The sequence below is a fragment of the Babylonia areolata genome, chromosome 31 (genome assembly GCF_041734735.1).
Source record: "Babylonia areolata isolate BAREFJ2019XMU chromosome 31, ASM4173473v1, whole genome shotgun sequence".
NCBI classification, from domain to species: domain Eukaryota; kingdom Metazoa; phylum Mollusca; class Gastropoda; order Neogastropoda; family Buccinidae; genus Babylonia; species Babylonia areolata.
In genome coordinates this window covers 26,790,474-26,814,386 of record NC_134906.1, presented here as the reverse complement: position 1 = coordinate 26,814,386, position 23,913 = coordinate 26,790,474, and the positions used below count along the sequence as shown (strand labels likewise).

General features: G+C 40.0%; 1 protein-coding gene across 2 annotated transcripts; it reads right to left on the bottom strand.

Annotated features, from left to right (window-relative positions):
* Positions 1-1,179: 1,179 nt before the first annotated feature.
* LOC143276100 (AP-3 complex subunit mu-1-like) lies at positions 1,180-23,239 on the bottom strand. Of its 2 annotated transcripts, none has more exons than XM_076580495.1 (13): positions 23,143-23,239; positions 21,780-21,858; positions 20,645-20,750; positions 18,476-18,588; positions 17,127-17,251; positions 12,151-12,310; positions 11,311-11,424; positions 9,785-9,858; positions 8,050-8,155; positions 6,264-6,422; positions 5,267-5,317; positions 3,638-3,715; positions 1,180-1,309 (listed from the first exon to the last, which is right to left on the bottom strand). In XM_076580495.1, exons 1-13 carry the CDS (start codon positions 23,175-23,177, stop codon positions 1,244-1,246), a joined length of 1,266 nt encoding a protein of 421 aa, XP_076436610.1. In that variant the 5' UTR covers positions 23,178-23,239; the 3' UTR covers positions 1,180-1,243. The 2 variants fall into 2 exon arrangements, with proteins under 2 accessions (XP_076436610.1, XP_076436609.1); XM_076580494.1 differs by lacking the exon at positions 1,180-1,309 and adding an exon at positions 1,513-1,614.
* Positions 23,240-23,913: the final 674 nt, after the last annotated feature.

Here is a 23,913-nt window from a genome sequence, read left to right as displayed (position 1 = left end):
CCTGGGGTATCAATCCTCCTCTTCTTCTGCGCTTCTGGGCTGCAACTCCCAACTTCAATTCTACATGCTTTTACGCATGACCTGGTCATTGACCATTTTTACCATTCTGCTGAGATGAGCTTGGATATGAATGATCATGGCTCATCGTTAGATGTCTGTATTCCCATGAATCTTCTTTTCTTCCTTTCTTGGCATGGACGGGATTCCTGATGAATGTATACAGTCCAACAGTGAAGTCTGCTGAGATAACTTGGTGGGTGGCCCATAGCTCAGAAATAACTTGGTGGGTGGCCCGTAGCTCAGAAATAACTTATGACTTCTGTTTGGATTATATGACACACACATACACGTGTATGAATCCTGGGAGGAGGCAGAGGTGTATATGTGTCACTGTGGTGTGTGGACTGATCACTGTCTCACATTCTCTGCCTCTTCAACAATTTTAGCATATTTCTGGATAGATTTACTGATTAGTACTAAGAAAGACACATCTACATATATATATATATATATATATATATATGTGTGTGTGTGTGTGTGTGTGTATATATATATATTTGTATGTACATATATATACAGAGAGAGGGAGAGAGAGAGAGATAAACAGATACACACAGACACACAGACACACACACACACACACACACACACACACAGAAAGAGCCAATCTCATAATGGAGAATACACCTGGCAGTACAAAGAAATTCTAGTATTTGTCTAAACAGATCAGTACAAAGAAAAACTTTTAATCATGTAAAACATACATGGAAGTATACAACAATAACAACTTCTAATAATGGAACTTATACCTGTTAGTATGAAATTCTTATCCCATTAATGAAAAAAAAACAACACAAAAAACAAACCCAAAACATTTCCAATCCTTTATTTAAATTCAGTCCATGAGAATTATGAATCAGACATTTTGCATGGATTTCCAACCACCATACCCAGTTTGCTTCAACCAGATACTTTTGGCACCCTCCTTATAAGTCAGTCTTTTCACACACACACACACACACAAACACACACACACACACAATCAAGCAAAGGAAAAATACACTTATAACCCAAATCATACAAAAATTCAACGCAAATAAACCCTCAACCCAAATCTTATCTTGATACTTTTGCCGACAAAGGAGCTCTGTCTCTTTTCCTCCTCCTCCTCCAACAAGTCTTTGCTTCAAGTGGAACAGAACCCATTTTTCTCTGGGGGAGGCGGAGGTAACAGACGTGTTGATCATGTTCGGACTTGGAACTTTCCGGCCCGAGTCAAGTACTTCACTCCTTTGAAGGGTTTGTACTTCTGTTGGCAGAAACATAAAGAGCATTGAGGATGTTGGTCACGAGTAAGTGGGTCGTACACATTATCTGAACTAAACATATAGTAAGTTAGTCGTACATATTATCTGAACTAAACATGAAGGGCACGAGTAAGTTAGTCGTACACATTATCTGAACTAAACATAAAGAAAGTTAGTTGTACACATTATCTGAACTGAGCATATATTCTCTGGGGGAGGGGGAGGTAACAGACGTGTTGGATCATGTTCGGACTTGGAACTTTCCGGCCCGAGTCAAGTACTTCACTCCTTTGAAGGGTTTGTACTTCTGTCGGCAGAAACATAAAGAGCACTGAGGATGTTGGTCACGAGTAAGTGGGTCGTACACATTATCTGAACTAAACATATAGTAAGTTAGTCGTACACATTATCTGAACTAAACATATAGTAAGTTAGTCGTACACATTATCTGAACTAAACATATAGTAAGTTAGTCATAACATTATCTGAACTAAACATATAGTAAGTTAGTCATAACATTATCTGAACTAAACATATAGTAAGTTAGTCGTACACATTATCTGAACTAAACATATAGTAAGTTAGTCGTACACATTATCTGAACTAAACATATAGTAAGTTAGTCATAACATTATCTGAACTAAACATATAGTAAGTTAGTTGTACACATTATCTGAACTAAACATGTAGTAAGTTAGTCATACACATTATCTGAACTAAACATATAGTAAGTTAGTCGTACACATTATCTGAACTAAACATGTAGTAAGTTAGTCATACACATTATCTGAACTAAACATGTAGTAAGTTAGTCGTACACATTATCTGAACTAAATATATAGTAAGTTAGTCGTACACATTATCTGAACTAAACATGTAGTAAGTTAGTCATACACATTATCTGAACTGAACATGTAGTGAGTCAGTCGTACACATTATCTGAACTAAACATGTAGTAAGTTAGTCATACACATTATCTGAACTAAATATATAGTAAGTTAGTCATACACATTATCTGAACTAAACACATAGTAAGTTAGTCGTACACATTATCTGAACTAAACATATAGTAAGTTAGTCATAACATTATCTGAACTAAACATATAGTAAGTTAGTTGTACACATTATCTGAACTAAACATATAGTAAGTTAGTCGTACACATTATCTGAACTAAACATAGTAAGTTAGTCGTACACATTATCTGAACTAAACATGAAGGGCACGAGTAAGTCAGTTGTACACATTATCTGAACTGAACATAAAGAGCACTGAAGATGATGGTCACGAGTAAGTTGGTCGTACACATTATCTGAACTAAACATATAGTAAGTTAGTCATAACATTATCTGAACTAAACATATAGTAAGTTAGTTGTACACATTATCTGAACTAAACATATAGTAAGTTAGTCGTACACATTATCTGAACTAAACATATAGTAAGCTAGTCATACACATTATCTGAACTAAACATATAGTAAGTTAGTCATACACATTATCTGAACTAAACATGTAGTAAGCTAGTCATACACATTATCTGAACTAAACAAAAAGAGCACTGAGGATGATGGTTACGAGTAAGTTAGTCGTACACATTATAGGATATGGGCATTTGTTGGGATTTTTTTTTTTTTTTTTGCTGGTTAAATGATTGGTTTGGTGCTGCTTTTGTGTGTGTGTGTGTGTGTGTGTGTGTGTGTGTGTGTGCATGGATGCATGTTGGTATGCAGCAAGGTTTCCAGGTTTGTCATCAATCCCATTTTAAAAAATGAATTATTCTAAAGACCATCAACACATATCTGATGCCATGTATTATCCCACCATCAACTCACTCTCACTCTCTCTTTCTTATACACAAACATGTGCACTCGAGCCTTGTACATGCAAACATGGGTACACATTAACAATTCAACACCCACCTTACACACACACATACAAATTCACACACACATACATATTCACACATACGCACACGCAAAATACACACACGTATAATACCTTCAGACTGCCTTGGATACAAATATCCTGCCTCTTCTATGTGAACAAAACAGTAAAACAAACAAATAAAAAATAAAGATTTAAAGTAAAGAACCCCCACAACAAATAAAAACAAAACCCAAATCCCTAACATACTAATAACTACCAACCAATGCTAGAAATACTAATAGACACAAAAAAACATACAACCAGCCATTTCTTTAATAGACTAAAAAAAAGCATTTCTTTTTGTGTGAGAGTACTAGCATAGCATTCTGAAGCTCCTTACTCAGACCTTAACAGTCAGCTGGAGCGTACTAGTAACAGAAAAGAATTTCAAACAAATCACTAACCTTTCCCACGTCGCCGTACATGTCCAGACGATTCACTCTCAGGCCTGACACCGACATCTGACTGATGGTAAACATCACCTGTCACACACCACGACACACGACATGTCATGTCATGTCACGAACGTCTTTTTTCACCCAATATTGGGGGTATGGAGGACTGATTGATTGATTGATTGATATGGATACTTATATAGCGCCTATCCTTGGTTGGAAAACAAGCTCTAAGCGCTTTACAAACACGGGGTCATTTACACAACAGGCTGCCTACCTGGGTAGAGCCGACTGACGGCTGCCATTGGGCGCTCATCATTCATTTACTGTGTCATTCAATCAGATTTCAGGCACGCAGACATACACACTCAGACAAACATGTAACATTTAACATTTTAGGTGTATGACCATTTTGCTTATTTACCCTGCCATGTAGGCAGCCATACTCCATTTTCGGGGGTGTGCATGCTGAGTATGTTCTTGTTTCCATAACCCACTGAACGCTGACATGGATTACAGGATCTTTAACGTGCGTATTTGATCTTCTGCGTGTGTATGTACACGAAGGGGGTTCAGGCACTGGCAGGTCTGCACATATGTTGACCTGGGAGATCGTAAAAATCTCCACCCTTTACCCACCAGGCGCCGTCACCGTGATTCGAACCCGGGACCCTCAGATTGACAGTCCAACGCTTTAACCACTCGGCTATTGCGCCCGTCTACAGGTGACTTTTTTTTTTTTTTTAGCCTACTGCTAACGGTATCCTTGCTGGGTATGTTTGTGTTTCCATAACCCCCCCAAAACGCTGACATGGGTTATGGGATCTTTCAACAAGCGTATTTCACCTCCTGCATGTGTACACACATGAAGGCACCAGCAGGTCTGGACATACTTTGACCTGGGGAGATAAGAAAAAGCTCTTTGCTTAACCCACCATGTGACGATACCAGGATCGAACCCAAAAGCCTTGAGTTGGGAGTCTAACATTCTAACCACTTTACTATTGCAACCGTCAGTCTGCACATTTTGGGCAATCAATTGAATCAAAGAGAATGCGGGAGCAAGTGAGCATGAGAGAAACAGAGACTGAGACATACATGAAGAGAGACACACACAAAGAGGAAGAGAGAGAGAGAGAGACAGAGAGAGAAAGAGAAAGAGAGAATAGAACAGAATATGTCTTTATTACCAAGTGTACCGGGGTCACAAGGAATATGGGGGGGGGGGGGGGGGGGGGATAGTACATAACAAGGTACAAACATAAATCGAAAATCATACACAAACACAGATACAGTAGAAAACAGAAAACAAGTGCATATCAAAATAAAAACTTGTGCATACTCACACATGCACGCATTGCACACACACACACGCACACACATGCAACACACACACACATACACTCTCTCTCACACACACACACACACACATTTGAACAGAAGCCGCGTACTACATGTGGATGGGGCTGATGACTAGATCTTCAGGCAGATGGTTGTTGATTGCACAACTGTTGAGGGACACACACACACACAAACACACACAAAGAGAGAGACACAAAGAGGGGGCAGAGAGACAGAGACAGAGATAGAGAGAGGGAGAAAGAAAAAGAGAGAGAAATGATTTTCATCAGTACTCACAGAGATGGTAGGATTGGACTCTGGCAATGGAGCTCCAGCCTGCATGCTTATCTGTCACCAGCAGAACAAACATAGCAAAAATACCGCTGCTAAAAATAAAGAATGGCATTTGTACAGCGCGTTTCTCCCAGGTAATTGAGACTCAGTGCTCCTTAACTCACTGATCTGTGCAGTCTTCATGCGATGCCCCCGCCCCCTGCCCCCCTCCCCCCCCAGCTACCCCCACCCCCACCCCAGCCCCCCTCCACCCCCATCCCTCCCAAAGCGAAGAAACCTATTAAACCACACACATAAAGACGTTAAAACTGAAGACAACACATGCCTACAAATGCACGCCTTTTAACTCATTCTGCACCACAGCTACATGCCTGGACCAGCACTACATGAGACCACTGCAGAAAAAAAACAGGGTGGTTCAATGAAACGGCAAAAATCAATGGAGAATCATTGATTTAATCGGTCAAATAAGGCTTCGTTTTCATGCTTCTGGAATCCGTTAACGGATCAATTTAGACTGCCGACTGTAACAGGTAAGAATAAACGAAATAAGAACAGAGCGTTGGTATGAGAATACTCGTACCTGGTTTACAGGGGAAGTGATCATGGTACAAGTTAACTCAACATTGGAGTAGAATGGGTTAAATGTCTGCACACCTTAACATGAACAGGACAACCGTGTCACGCGTGTCATGCCTTTAAAAACTAATCTAAAAACATTTCTTTTCAATCAGACTTACAGAAATGAGGCACTCAATACCATGCTCTGTATTCTTTGAATCCACATCTGCCATGCATGCCTGAGTGTGTGGGCACACATGTGAGCGATCATATATACGTGCAAGTGTGTGTGTGTGTGTGTGTGTGAGCGTGTGCATGTGTTCCTGACTGAACTGTGTCTGCTACTGAAAAGCACTTTGAGATGTTTAAAAGCACTAAAGAAATGTACAATAATAATAATAATAATAAAATCTTTATATTCCCAACCCCCAATACTCACACTGCCTTTGATGTTGGGAAGTTTGGTGGCATCGACCTTGCCCACCTCCCAGGTCATGATCTTGGTGACGGGGTCAAAGGAATATTTTCCCTGGTTGGGGGTCAAGGTGACACTGAGCACGACCTTGGGGAAGGGCACCTCGATCACCACATTCTCCACCTGGTAAGAGATTCTTTTTTTGGTTAAACACTTTTTTTTATCCCCCCCCCCCCACCCCCACTTTATTTTCTTTCATTACACACAAAAACAGTGTGAAGTAATAAAATATTCATCAAATGTTCAAGAATTATGCCCCCAACTTTGAAAGGACAAGACATGCACATATAATGACATATCGTAATGGCCCATACAGATATAAATTAATGTAGTTTCAGTTTCTCAGTACAATACAATACAGTAAAATACAACACAACACAGTGCAGTACAATACAACACAACACAGTGCAGTACAATACAACACAACACAGTGCAGTACAATACAACACAACACAGTGCAGTACAATACAACACAACACAGTGCAGTACAATACAACACAACACAGTGCAGTACAATACAACACAACACAGTGCAGTACAATACAACACAACACAGTGCAGTACAATACAGTACAGTAAAATACAACACAGTGCAGTACAATAAAATACAGTAAATTACAATACAACACAATACAATACAGTACAATACAACACAGTGCAGCACAATACAATACAGTACAATACAACACAACACAAAGCAGCACAATACAATACAGTAAAATACAATACAACACACTGCATACAATACAACACAGTGCAGCACAATACAATACAGTACAATACAACACAACACAAAGCAGCACAATACAATACAGTAAAATACAATACAACACACTGCAGTACAATACAACACAGTGCAGCACAATACAATACAGTACAATACAACACACTGCAGTACAAAACAACACAGAGCAGCACAATACAATACAGTAAAATACAATACAACACACTGCAGTACAATACAACACAGTGCAGCACAATACAATACAGTAAAATACAATACAACACACTGCAGTACAATACAACACAGAGCAGCACAATACAATACAGTAAAATACAATACAACACACTGCAGTACAATACAACACAGTACAATACAACACAGTGCAGTACAATACAATACAACACACTGCAGTACAATACAACACAGAGCAGCACAATACAATACAGTACAATACAACACAGTGCAATACAATACAACACAGTGCAGTACAATACAATATAATACAGTACAATACAACACAGTGCTGTACAATACAATACAGTACAATACAACACAACACAGAGCAGCACAATACAATACAGTACAATACAATACAACACACTGCAGTACAATACAACACAGTGCAGCACAATACAATACAGTAAAATACAACACAACACACTGCAGTACAATACAATACAACACACTGCAGTACAATACAATACAGTACAATACAACACAACACAGAGCAGCACAATACAATACAGAACAATACAATACAACACACTGCAGTACAAAACAACACAGAGCAGCACAATACAATACAGTACAATACAACACACTGCAGTACAATACAACACACTGCAGTACAAAACAACACAGAGCAGCACAATACAATACAGTAAAACACAATACAACACACTGCAGTACAATACAACACAATACAATACAATACGCTACATTACAGACTGACAAGCAAACTGTCCGTTTTGTCTGTCAGTCTGCATGGCCAGTGTGAACTGTTCCAGAAAGAGAAAGGCAACCAACCGTTTTCCCCATGGTCTGCTTGGGATTCACGGTGATGTCCAATCGCCCGCCACTGCCGTCACGGAAACCGATGCTGTGCCGCAAGTACAGCGGTATGGCTATCATGCTGCGGGAGCGATGACAAAAAAAACAAGAGAGGCAAGGCCTTCAAGATTCACTTGTGATACACTTAAAAAAAAATTTTTTTTTAAAATCTAATCGTTAAAATGTGTTCTGTATTTGTAAGCCTTGTACACTGAGAGTAAATCACACAAGCTTTTTATGTATTGAGTATAATTTCAAAATGTAATGTTTAAGATGAGAAAGATCAGTTTAAAGCAAATTAAGTCCCCTAGCATTAATTACAGAGTAATTTCCCTTTTTTACTATCTGCATGAAAAACGTTTGCAAAATAAATAAAAATTCCATGCTTAGTAAAAGAAGTTCCTGTTTGAACAAAAAATGATAATAATGACTGCTCTTGTTGTTGTGTCAGAATATGAGGTCAAAGTGCCAAGTTTAGAGAATACAAAAAATATAAATATAACAGTAAATGCAGTTTGCATATAATTAGGCTTCTTTTTATATTTTTTTGTGCCCATCCCAGAGGTGCAATATTGTTTTCAACAAGATGACTGGAAAGAACTGAATTTTTCCTATTTTTATGCCAAATTTGGTGTGAACTGACAAAGTATTTGCAGAGAAAATGTCAATGTTAAAGTTTACCACGGACACACAAACACACGGACACACACACACACACACACACACAGACAACCGAACACCAGGTTAAAACACAGACTCACTTTGTTTACACAAGTGAGTCAAAAATTGCACCACTATTGCCACACAATCCTTCCTTGTTAACACATGCGTAAACACCCACACACATTCAGTACACACCTGCAGATGTATGCAAGCACGCACACACAAACACACAAACATGCGCGCGCACACACACAAACACACGCATGCACACACAAGCAAACACCCTCACACACACAAAATGTTCAAAGCATAGACGCAGAATCTAGGAAACAGGATAATGTCACAATGTGACACAATGAAGGGTACATATTAATGTGAGCCATTGTTGCAATGTACGCAACAGGATCAGGCATGAGCTTCATGAATCATTAAATGAAAATACTATATGTAGAACAGTATTAATATCAATACACATGACAAAATAGTGATGACTGACATTAACGATCCTGATTTTCTGATAAATTATGCTCAGCATACACATGTCTTGATACAATAATAATGTTTAACATTCAACAATCCTAATTTTCAGATATATCATGCAATAGTGTGCACGCACACACATGCACACACACACTGACCAGATGTCTTTTCTTTTTTTTTTTTTTACAGTTTTTTTGTCACTAATTACCACTTCACTGGTATGTCAAAAATATGATAATGATATTTAAAAAAAAAAAAGAAGCTTTGAAAACAACAAAACATAAGGTTAATAAGGAACAAAAATAAAGAAAAAGGGTTTTACCAGTCTTTCAAAACACAAAGAAAAGAGTCACTATAACAAAACCTGCAAGTGTCTTTTTTTTTATATCCTTATTAAACATCTTTGATATCTACTTACAATTTTGTGATGATATCACACAAAAAAACACCCCCCATTGCAAATCTGTAATTCCTAGCGGCTGCTGATCTAATCCAGCATCAAAAGGAAATCATCTGAACGAAAAGTAACACTGACAATGAAATCATTGCTTGGTAAGAAGACACTCACTTGTTGCCCCCGACGTAGTATGACATCAAACGGAAATGGCCGTCAGGAGGAACGAAGGAAAGAATTTTCTCCGACTGCACAACATCCATATGATCTGATCTGAACACAATTCTACCACAATAATTTTCTCAGACTGCACAAAATCCACTTAATCTGATCTGAATATAGATATACCGTAATAAATTTCTCATACTGCTTCTTCTTCTTCTTCTGCGTTCGTGGGCTTCAACTCCCACGTTCACTCGTATACGCGAGTGGGCTTTTTACGTGTATGACCGTTTTTACCCCGCCATGTAGGTAGTCATACTCCGCTTTCGGGGGTGTGCATGCTGGGTATGTTCTTGTTTCCATAACCCACTGAACGCTGACATGGATTACAGGATCTTTAACGTGCGTATTTGATCTTATGCTTGCGTATACACACGAAGGGGGTTCAGGCACTGGCAGGTCTGCACATATGTTGACCTGGGAGATCGGAAAAATCTCCACCCTTTACCCACCAGGCGCCGTCACCGTGATTCGAACCCGGGACCCTCAGATTGAAAGTCCAACGCTTTAACCATTCAGCTATGGCGCCCGTCTTTTCAGACTGCAAACACCCAAATAATCAGATCTAAGTATAAATCTATCACATTTGCAATTACAATGATGATGATGACAGTAACAATAGTTATTAAGGTGAAGATGTGACTATGCCAATGGTGCTGACGACAAAGCAGAACCTCTACGAAACCAATGGAAATGTCATGAAAAGTTAGTCTTCACAGAGAAGTCTCTTTACAATTACAGGGAGGAAGACTGTATCAAATACACATGCAGACACACAAACAAACTCTTGTACATATACACACAAGGACATGTGCGAACACACACACACACACACACACACACATACACAACCAATGCATATATGCCTGAACCCCCTTTGTGTGTACGCGCACGCAGAAGATCAAATACACACGTTAAAGATCCTGTAATCCATGTCAGCGTTCGGTGGTTTATGGTAACAAGAATATACCCAGCATGCACACCCCCGAAAACAGAGTATGGCTGCCTACATGGCGGGGCAAATAAACAGAAACGGTCATACACGTAAAATGTTACATGTCTGTCTGAGCGTGTATGTGCATGCGCCTGAAATCTGATTGAATGACACAGGAAACGAATGATGAGCGCCCAGTGGCAGCCGTCAGTCGGCTCTACCAAGGTAGGCAGCCTGTGGTGCAAATGACTCTGTGTTTGTAAAGCGCTTAGAGCTTGGTCTCTGACCGAGGATATGTGCTATATAAGTATCCACATCAATCAATCAATCACATATGTAAACATGTACACACACACACACACACACACACACACACACTCACACACACACACACTCACACACACACACACACACACACACACACACACACACACACACACACACACAGATACCCTCATCCCCTCCCTTCCACTTCCTAAATCCCCCCCCCCACCCCCCCCACACCACCAACCAGGAATACACACACACACACAAATACACTCACTTCCCATCGCTTGAACCGCACGCAGGGATGGAAACTAACATCGTCAAGGATACGAGGGTTGACAAAAGTCAGGGTCAAATCCGGCATTCCACTCAGTTTGATTAAACAGTCCACCTGAAAACATTCAACAATGCATAACCAGAACATCACTTTCCTGTACTCTGTTCAAAATCCAGTTCCATACGGATGTAGCCATGAATTTCTACAACTCTAAACGATATCAACTCACAAATCTCCAAAGTTACAAAAAGGAACAAGAAAAATTTCATCTGTTTCAGAAAAAAAACACACAGGGTCAAAATCACTGAGAGACAGAGAGACAAAGAGAAAGAGAGTAGTCTATGTCACAGTATGTGGCATAAATATATATATGCCATTCTTAACTCTTTCCATACAAACGGCGAAAGAGACGACGTTAACAGCGTTTCACCCCAGTTACCATCACCAAAATATTGCAAGCGGAAGGTTCTTACACTGAAGACGTGAATGTTGACAAAGAATACCACAATTCTGACAACGGAAGCCAAAGGTTGGGTCATGGAGACACCCACTGGACATCCGAGGGGTCTGTGTAGAGGAGAAGAGAGGACTGGCCGTACTGAGGGAGTTAAGACATCATTTTTCACATTGTCATTCATCCTTGAAAAAACATGTAAAGATAAAAAAAAATTGGATATTTGTGTTTGCGTGCGCGCGCACGTGTGTGTGTGTGTGTGTGTGTGTGTGTGTGTGTGTGTGTGTGTGTGTGTGTGTATCTGTGTCTGTTTGTTGGTGGGGTTTTTTTTTGTTTTTTTGTTTTTCAAACAAACAAAAAATGCAATCACACAAAAGAATACTCACATAGCCCTGAATTTCGGCGATGACAGTGGATCCGTTTCTGTCGATGATGGCATCCACCTCTTCGATGACGTCAAAGTAGGCTTCGTTGTTGGTGTACTTGACCCCACTCCTTCTCCAGGGAATGTTGGACAGCTGGCCTGTGGGCAACGTGGCCCCCACACTGTGGAAGGAAAAGAAAAAAAGGTTCAGTGAATTCATATCCACTGTGTCCAGGGCTGTGCACAGGAAGGCAGTGAATTCATATCCACTGTGTCCAGGGCTCAGCATAGGAAGGCCGTGAACTGATAGGAATTGATAGGAAGGCAGTGAATTGATATCCACTTTGTCCAGGGCTCAGCACAGGAAGGCAGTGAATTGATATCCACTGTGTCCAGGGCTCAGCATAGGAAGGCAGTGGATTCATATCTTCTGTGCCCTGGGCTCGGCATAGGAAGGCAGTGAACTGATATCCACTGTGTCCAGGGTCCAGCAGAGGAAGGCAGTGAATTCATATCCACTGTGTCCAGGGCTCAGCATAGGAAGGCAGTGAATTCATATCCACTGTGTCCAGGGCTGGGCACAGGAAGGCAGTGAATTCCTATCTACTGTGTCCAGGGCTCAGCACAGGAAGGCAAAGAATTCATATCCAAGCAAAATATTACCTGGGTCTAAAACCGGAAGTGCTCGAGACAGCATTAGCGTCGTCTGCTACAAACTCGGTGAGTGTTAAATAAGTGAGTAAAAAATTGTCATGTGGTTTCTTTTTCCATAAGATGAGCGTTTCATTCAACATAACACAAAAGTCTGATATTCTAGTTGCATTTTGTTTCGATAGCTGTGAAACTTTATATTTATATTAACAGACAGATACTATGCTCTCACATTCCAAAAAGAACAAGAACACCAAATCATACTAGCCCCCAGCTCCCCCCCCCCCCCACCCACCACCCTCTCTCCTCTGCAAACATCACTTTAATAATTTGCTGAGAGTTGTATGGTCATTCCCCTCCCTTGTCTCTGAGTATCTCCCACCAGGAGGTGGTTGTCAATAGTTGTGGCATACTTGGCACTGAGCCAAATCACTGACCACTTGCTCTGGCTGAGAATCCCTGACTGCTGACAGTGATATAACCCACCACCTCCTCCCTCCAGTCACCCCCCTTCCCCATTTCTTTCCTGTCAGTGGAGTAGGTGTGTGTGTGTGTGTGTGAGAGAGAGAGAGAGAGAGAGAGAGAAAGAGAGCAGTTTGCATTTGCACATGTAGGCTTGTGAGTATGTGTATGTATGTCTGAGTATGAAAAAAGTGTAATGTGGAAAGATGTGTGATTAATCTGAACAGTGCAGTCAACATCCTGTTTCTTAAAAAAATTAACACCAATTTTTAACAAACTAAAATTAGTAAAAAGAAAATCAGTACAATAACACCCATAGCCTATGTTGCACATTTGATTCAGTCAAACTATATAACACTATCAGGGATCCAGCAATTAAGAGATTAATGTGTGTGTGTGTGTGTGTGTGTGTGTGTGTGTGTGTGTGTGTGTTCATGTAACCCATGATATGCTGTGCATCTTGACTGCATGAAACAAAAAACAAAGGGATAATTCATGAAATGATAAAATGCAAAATACCATGCACACATTGTGAATGAAATATTCAGTCACAAATAAAGGTGAGTACACAAAATATATAATATTATCAAAGAATAAGATGCTAAGTATGATGTGCATATTAACAATAAAATATTCAATATTTAGTAATCATATATACCTAAGACATTTAGTAATACATTCATCTCAGTCATGAAATGTAGTACCCTGAAGTGGAAATATTTGAGTAAACAGTCGCATGCAACAAAGACACATAAGATGAACAGTACATGTAGATGCCAAAGCTCTTGTCAGCAATTGGAAAGGACAGACCCCCAAAACTTCAGCCTCAGTTGTCAAAGCATAAGTTGTTGCTGCAATCTGAGTTATTGTGTGAAAGGTAAATGCAGCCAAATAGTTCAGTGCAGTGAATTTTGTGTTGCTGTTGAATGAATACTCACCTGTTAGTATGCCATTTTATAATTCTTTTATCACAGTGTTTTCCTCCCACTCAAAACACACCGAAACTGACAAAATCCTAAACATATATTAAACTGAAAGCTCTGTTTTTGGTTTTATGTTTTAAATTGAATATAACATTTGTTCATTCTTATGAGCTGATCTGTGTATCTAACATGTTGCAGAAACGGCTGCTCATGGCAGGGCATGCAAGACCTATTCAATGATCCAAAAAGGCCAGTATGAACATTTCAGGTAGTGAGCAGCATGTTATTGCTGATGCCAGGAAACCTGTGAGTGCCAAAATAGAAAGAATTTTTGGTGTGCATTTTCTCTCTTGTGAATTCCATTTTGTGAAGAAATAAAGATGCATCATCCACCTTTTATTTCTTATTTATTGTGTTTCTTCTATAATGAAATGCATGACTGAGTTCATGGATGGAAGAAAACGCTAGAGAGCTGTAAGAAAATAGATTCATATATCTGTCATTTTTGCTAGCAGATTAAGTAATATTTGCTCCCTCCTGGGAACCTTTGTCGTGGAATACCCCATCAACCTACCCATTCTGTATAATGCTCTCAAGTTGCATTTGTTTAAAAATTTGCAGTAATTTTGCAGAAGCTGATCAGCCAAGACCACTGGTAACTTATTGTGGCTGAAACTTCAAAATTTTTTCAAAAACAAAAATTTGAAGAAGTCTCATCCACAACGTGCACCCTTTTTTTTTTATGAGAAAATCAGGTATCATTCCTTTTCTGCCAACTTTAGAGGGAAGTTTTAAGGTTGATTTTAATTTATTTTGAAAGCTGACATTTCACTTAATACACACGCAAAATTTCCTGGTCCTATTTGTGACAGTTACTGAAATATTCATCTTTGCAGCACGCTACCCCAATAAACAGTCTTTTTTCCACTGGTCAAATTGAAGATTTTTCAAAGTTTGAGACTCTGATGCTTAAAATTCAGTGAACTATCCTGCCTGAAAAAAATTCAGTGCACTTTTTGTGATGTATTCTGCAAGATATTTTATTATGAAATGCAACTGTCTATTCTTTTCAGTGCTGTAGACCTTCAAAGTTGCTATTCTGTGCAGAGTGACACGTCTTGATTTTCTATTTCCCCTTACTTTAACAGGCATATTTTCCAATTTCTTTGCTGCTGAAGTGTTATTGTTTTCTTGTGCAATATGCCATTATCATATGGTTTTTAAAAGTATATGAGTTTTCATTATAGTACCCTCATGGACAGTACAGTATGACTGTGAAAATGTGAAAATATTAAGTATCAACAGCATGTACACATCATCACATCTTTAAAATGGAATATCTTCAGAACCAATCAAGATATTCACTTACTCTTTTTTTTTTTGTTTTTCTTATATTGTCATGTTGTTAGCCAAAAATCACATTTCAGTCACTGTAATGAATATTTAAATTTTCACTGCCGCCACCTAGTTCAATACCTGTAATAGACACCAGGTGGGTTCTTCTTAAACTTTACTCTTACCATCACACAACCAACAACACTGACTTACCGTTGTCTCTGTCATGGTTAATGCATGCTGGGTATTTTCCTGTCTTCATAACCCATCGAACACTGACATGGACTGCGGTATCTTTAGCCTGCATATTTGATCTGCACCACTTGGTGGGTTAAAGGTGGAGATTTTTTTCCAGTCTCCCAGGTCAGCAGATGGGAAGACCTGCTTGAACCCCCTTCACGTTGCATATGCATGGACATCAAATGCGCACGTTAAAGATCCCATAACCCATGTCAGTGTTTCGTGGGTTGTGTACACAGGAACACGCCTAGCATGCACACCCCTGAATACAGAGCATGGCTGCTAACATCGCAGGGTAAAGGCGATCACACACGAAAAAGCACAATCATACATACAAGTGAATGTGGGAACAGCAGCCTTCAAATACAGATGAAAAAAAGGGGATACACACCGAAGTCCGGCTCTGCAACAAAGGGATGATTGTCGTCATGAGTGGTGTCCCAAGTAAGTTAAATCAGAAGAGGCACTACTGAACACCACTGAACTGACCCAGAAACAGTGAAGGCTCTCCTCTCTGGTAGTGTGCCAGTTGCACTGCTTGGTTCTAACTTTTTGACAATTACACGTGACTAAATGCCTACGTTTACCAAACTACGCCATTGGTCAGTTCCATACTACACACAGTTTGTAGCGGGTTACGACCATACTAGGCTCTTCTGTCCAAGCAATGCAAATGGCTCCTGGTGACATAACACTGATAGTTCTCTGTGGACTGCTGACTCTGGAACTGTATCAGTATCAGTAGCTCAAGGAGGCGTCACTGCGTTCAGGTCAAATCCATATACGCTACACCACATCTGCCAAGCAGATGCCTGACCAGCAGGGAAACCCAATGCGCTTAGTCAGGCCTTGAGAAATAAAGAATAAATGAAAAAAAAATAAAAAAAATAAAATAAATAATAATAAAATAAAATAAATAAAGTAAAAAATAACAAAAAATAAAAAAATAAAAATAAATAAAAATAAAACAATAATAATATATAATAATGAAATAATAATAATTTAAAAAATGAAATTAAATAAATAAATAATAGATAAATACATAAAAATACTACTACAAATAATAATAACATTTAAAAGGTGCATAATCCTGATGAAGTCAACTCCAGGCACACACACACACACACACACACACAAAAAAGAAAAAAAAGAAGGAAAAATACGCAAATAAATGTAAAACATGCAGACACACGTTCACACATACACAACACACACACACACACATGCATAGCATAGAACTATGACAAAAGAGGAACCTGGGTGTGTGGCTGTGCATGGGGGGGGGTGGGGGGGGGCACTCAGAATGAGCAGTGTGGGAAGTAATGGCACTGACACGGTGCAGGTTGAGCAGGCAGGGAAGGGAAAGAAAAAGAAAGGATGTACACACCTAGTTGACTTGCCGGTGACGGTGTCCGTGATGGTTCGCAGGAGGTTGGGGGGTTTGATGAGCTCCTTCAGCACGTTCACCTCCATCGCCAACGGGAAGCCATTGTCCATCATCTCGTCCAGCAACTGTAGGCGCGCACGCACACACACACACACACACACTGAATACTTTATAGCAGGGAATACACACCACAACATTCCAAACCTGAAAAAAAGAGTGAACAAAACAGCAACAAACATAACAAACTTATCCCATGTCTTTAGAACATGAACACTTGAACACCTTTTCTATACCAGTAGTACTACTAGTACTACTAGTGCTCAGAAAAGTGACTACACAGTTTACCAAAATTTGATCTTCTTTATCCCATGAGCCAGCCTTCCCAAACTCAGTGATCAAATACACCCCTTGAACCTATTTCTTGCTCCAGTGCAAAACTACGGAAAGTGACTTCTGGTTTATTTTAGGTGGGTGGGTAGGGGGGCTGGGGGTGAGGGTGAGGGGCTGGGAGGGGGGGGGGGGTTGTCATGTTTTTCAGCGATAAATGGACGCAGCCTATGAATTGAAATGGGTGGAGGAGGTGGAAGGGGATGGGGGGGTGCGGGGGGGGTGGGGGTTGGGGTTAATGTTTTCCGGTGATAAATGGACGCAGCCTATGAATGGAAATAGCTGGAGGGTGGGAGGGGGGGGTCATTTTTTTTCAGCTTCTTCTTCTTCGTTCGTGGGCTACAACTCCCATGTTCACTCGCATATACACGAGTGGGCTTTTACGTGTATGACCGTTTTTTTACCCCGCCATGTAGGCAGCCATACTCCGCTTTCGGGGGTGTGCATGCTGGGTATGTTCTTGTTTCCATAACCCACTGAACACTGACATGGATTACAGGATCTTTAACGTGCGTATTTGATCTTCTGCTTGCGTATACACACGAAGGGGGTTCAGGCACTAGCAGGTCTGCACATATGTTGACCTGGGAGATCGTAAAAATCTCCACCCTTTACCCACCAGGTGCCGTCACCGTGATCCGAACCCGGGACCCTCAGATTGAAAGTCCAATGCTTTAACCATTAGGCTATTGCGCCCGTCTATTTTTTTTTTTTTCCCAGCAATAAAAGGACGCAGTCTCTGAATGGAAATGGGTGGAGGGGAATGCGGGGGTGGGGGGGTGGGGGTGGGGGGGCAGGGGGTCATGTTTTTCAGCGATAAATGGATGCAACCTATGAATGGAAACGGGTGGAAGGGGGTGGGGGTGGGGTGGGGGTGGGGGGGGGGTCATGTTTTTCAGCAATAAATGGACAGCAGCCTGTGAACAGAAGTGGAAGAAGAAGAAGAGCAGCACAGAACTCACCTCAAAGACAATCACATAATGCTCCTTTAAAGTGGACTCATTGCAGTCCTTGAAGTAGTCCTCAAAGATGTCGCACACACGGTGCAGGAACTCCACCACAAACAGAGGGGACACTGCACAAAACATGGCATCCAAGTAAAAGGTAAACACACATACATATCTAAAAAAAACCCAAAAAACAATCAATTAATTTTGATAATGATGATGATAACAATGATTAAAAATAAAAATAATAACTAATAATATTCGTAAACAAAACAAAAAGAAAACAACAGCAATATTAATAACAATAATAGTAGTGTCCACTTTCGAGAGTGAATGGGAATATATTACAATTAATACAAACCAATATTTCACAACAACAAAGGGAAAAATGAAAATCATACCAGGAACATGCTGAACACTGAGTCCTTTTCATGGAAATGGAGCCAAAGTGAATGAAAATGGAAGCATATTTTCTACCTGTGCTCGGTTGTATTTGTTAATTTTTTCAACCCAGATAATTGTTTTTTCTTATTTTCTTTTTTTTTTTCTTTTTTTTTTTCTTGTTGGCGTGTGAGATAGGGTCCATTTTCTGTTTTCTTTTATTTGCTCTTCAAATATTGTCCAAAATATATTTATCATAAGAATAAGAGAGTGGTAAGTGAAGGAGCAAAACACAAAGATGTGGCACAGTGAACGCAACAGAACTGTTTCAGTTTCAAGGAGGGGTCAGAACATGTGGACTGCTGAATATGTTATGCTAACTCCACATCTGCTGATACGACTGGTGCATATGTTATGCTAACTCCACATCTGCTGATACGACTGGTGCATATGTTATGCTAACTCCACATCTGCTGATATGACTGATGCATATGTTATGCTAACTCCACATCTGCTGATACGACTGGTGCATATGTTATGCTAACTCCACATCTGCTGATACGACTGGTGCATATGTTAACTCCACATCTGCTGATACGACTGGTGCATATGTTATGCTAACTCCACATCTGCTGATATGACTGGTGCATATGTTATGCTAACTCCACATCTGCTGATATGACTGGTGCATATGTTATGCTAACTCCACATCTGCTGATATGACTGATGCATATGCTATGCTAACTCCACATCTGCTGATATGACTGATGCATATGTTATGCTAACTCCACATCTGCTGATATGACTGGTGCATATGTTATGCTACCTCCACATCTGCTGATATGACTGATGCATATGTTATGCTAACTCCACATCTGCTGATACGACTGGTGCATATGTTATGCTAACTCCACATCTGCTGATACGACTGGTGCATATGTTAACTCCACATCTGCTGATACGACTGGTGTATATGCTATGCTAACTCCACATCTGCTGATATGACTGGTGCATATGTTATGCTAACTCCACATCTGCTGATACGACTGGTGCATATGTTATGCTAACTCCACATCTGCTGATACGACTGGTGCATATGCTATGCTAACTCCACATCTGCTGATATGACTGGTGCATATGCTATGCTAACTCCACATCTGCTGATATGACTGATGCATATGTTATGCTAACTCCACATCTGCTGATACGACTGGTGCATATGTTATGCTAACTCCACATCTGCTGATTTGACTGGTGCATATGTTATGCTAACTCCACATCTGCTGATACGACTGGTGCATATATGTTATGCTAACTCCACATCTGCTGATATGACTGGTGCATATGTTATGCTAACTCCACATCTGCTGATATGACTGATGCATATATGTTATGCTAACTCCACATCTGCTGATATGGCTGATGCATATATTATGCTAACTCCACATCTGCTGATATGACTGATGCATATATGTTATGCTAACTCCACATCTGCTATATGACTGATGCATATGTCATGCTAACTCCACATATGCTGATATGACTGATGCATATGTTATGCTAACTCCACATCTGCTGATATGACTGATGCATATGTTATGCTAACTCCACATCTGCTGATATGACAACAACTACAAAAAGGCAGCAGATATCTGACCTTTACAAGAACCCATCGCAAGGATGAGGCCTTGAATGACAACATGGAAAACCCGATGAATCCAGTTGATACAAGTTTACTGTTTCAGCATTAACTGGCTGTGGAAGGGGCAGATTGACATGATTCACTGCCCCTTCCTTGCTTACCTTCTGTGGTTGCCACGGCAATGAAGTGGAGATTGTTGCGGTAGATGTTGATGAGGTAGTGGTGAGGGGTGGCGATGACAGGGCTGATGTCTTCATGAGTGGCGGCCTGCAGAGTGATAAATTACCTTGTAATGTATTGCAACTTCTTTTTCTTCTCTGTGTGTGTGTGTGTGTGTGTGTATGCACGTGTGTGTGTGTGTGATTACAATTAACATTATTAGTAGTAGTAATAGTAGCAGTAGCAGCAGTAGTAGTATTGTTAAGTTCAATTATAGTTCACATGAGCTTAATTCATTCTTAGTATTACACAGTTTCAGTTTCAGTAGCTCAAGGAAGCGTCACTGCGTTCGGACAAATCCATATACGCTACACCACATCTGCCAAGCAGATGCCTGACCAGCAGCGTAACCCAACACGCTTAGTCAGGCCTTGAGAAAAAAAAAGAAAAGATAAATACATAAAAAAAGAACTACTACTACTATTAATAATATGTATAAGGCGCAAAAACTTGGTGAAGTCAACTTATAGTATTACACAATATGTAACAAAAATGATACAATCATAGATCAATAGTTTGGAACATACATGTACACATCAGCGTGTGAAGCAAAATCAACTGACTTCAGCAGGGTAACTGTTAAACAGTTGATCTGTACAGACAGACATTTACACTTTACTTTCACTACATTTTCTTTCTTTCTGCATTCATGGACTACATCTCCTATGTTTACTCATATATATATATAAATATATATATACCATACAGGTGGGCTTTTATATACATGTGTGACCATTCCTGCGCTGCCATGAAGACAGCCATTCTCCATTTTCAGGGATGTGAACACTGATAATGGGTCTTTAGTTTACCATGCTTATTTGATCTTCTGCAAGTACATACACATAAAGGGGGTATACACATTTGCATATATATGTTCACCTTTGAGTTCAGAAAATTTTCCATCCTTAACAACAAACCATTTGAGTCTTTTGACACTGGATCCTCAGTTGGAAAGGCCAATGCTTGAGCCTTTTGGCTATTGCAATTTGGCTATTGCACCCATCATCGACGGTGAAATTACAAACCATTAGATGTCTAAGATCCCAACAGTCTTATTACTATTATTGGATAACATACCTTGCCTTGTGCTTCAAAGAAGTAGTCTAGAATAGACTTGTTGACAACACTCCGCCAGTGCTTTTCCATGAATACATCTCTGTAACACCATTTGCAAGAGAATGATTAACAATAGCTGCTAGATTAATGTACAGATCCTCAGTAGCATCACTTTCAAATGGGAATTTACATTCCACTCTCTCACCTTTCTCCTTCTCTTCTTCTAACACACACACACTCACAAACACACCATAAAAAGTCAAGTACTGATACTTACATGCCTGCATGTACATGTATATATGCAACTCTCTCTCAATCAATATTTTCACATAAATATGCACAATTTATCTAATATTATTTCAGTTTCAATTACATGGTACAATTACTCAATTTGCTGAATTTCAAATACATGTACAAATTATCACCACTTCGCTCCCCTTCTCCGAACTCTATTGAAATCAACTGTTTCTCAATCTGATCATCTCTCACTCTCACACACTGACACATGAATATCATACTCTTTGTGCTCATCAAAAATTACATGTACTGATGTAGATACATACAGTAAGGTGATACACATGATACAGTGATACTCTTCTTCTTCTTCTTTCCGTTACACGACAAACATCGACTTGCTGATGACTCTGTCGTGGTTCATGCATGCTGGGTATTTTCGTGTCTCCATAACCCACCGATCACTGACATGGGTTACAGGATCTTTAACGTGCGTATTTGATCTTCTGTGTGCTTATACACACGAAGGGGGTTCAGGCACTAGCAGGTCTGCACATATGTTGACCTGGGAGATCGGAAAAATCTCCACCCTTTACCCACCAGACGCCGTTACCGTGATTCGAACCCGGGACCCTCAGATTGAAAGTCCAACGCTTTAACCACTCGGCTATTGCGCACTCAGCATGATGAAAGTGTTTGCAAAAAATACCAGTCCAGTAATTTTACTGACTTACTTGGCTGGAAATCTGGAGTACATTTGCTAATAAGACATACTTTTCATACAGAATATGAGAGCAACTTAGCACTACACATACATGTAATGGTGTATGCCACGTTTTAATCACGCGAGAGAGGCGGTGGAGGCACAACTGCGATTCCGAAGAGAGGGGCTCAGATAGACAGACAGACAGACAGACAGAGCGAGAGCGAGCGAGAGAGAGAGAGAGAGTCTTAAATACATTGAGAAAAATAATAAAAACAAGCAAAAAATAAACAAACAATAAAGACTGTCACTGTCAGTCACTCGTGACTATGTCTGAAGGTGAGACAGCCGGCTCAAAACAGAATGCAACACTCGTAAGAAAACAGCAGACATATTTCTGTTCAGCTAGCTGCTAAAAGCAAAAGCATTTTATCAACACATATGTACCCTGTATTGTTTACGATGAACAAACTGTGTATCATTTTGGAAATCTGTCAGTTCCACAACGCAGACGACAAAATTGTAAACCGGAACTTCGTATTCATGTGATGGAAGGAAGACCACTCTGCAAGCAACGTCTTAACACCGAATATAAAAGAAAGAATAACAAAAGAAAAGAAAAAAAAAAGAAGAAGCAGACAGGCTTCCAGCACAGCCACACCAAGGAAGAAGAAGAAGAAGAGAAATTCCAGCATCAATTTCAAGGAGGTGTCAAAGCTGGAAGCGTGTCGATACTTCCCCGTCCCGATGCTCCTCCGTGTGTGTGTGTGTGTGTGTGTGTGTGTGTGTGTGTGTGTGTGTGTGTGTGTGTGTGTGTGTGTGTGTGTGTTCGATAATTGTACTGAACTGGTGAAATTTTGTTTTTAAAAAAGATTACAATAGTAACACCCTTAGAACGAAATACTAACGATAAAAGATCAAAGATTTGAATCGGTAAGATTAAGCATTAATAATCAACTTAATGTAACTTTATTAGTAATATATAAACAGGGGGGAAGGACAATTAATCAATCAAGCTGCAAGACACAATTCTTTATTTCGAGGATAATAAACCAGCACTGTTGTGCCTTTTTTACATCCAGTCCCCGCCCCGAATCAAACCCTCACCTCGTGGTTCTGCTGCTGGTAGGTCCTTTTCCTTCTTCTATCTCTTCTTCTTCACCTCCTCCTCCTCCTTCTTCTTCTTCACCTCCTCTTCCTTCTCCTTCTTCTCTCTCT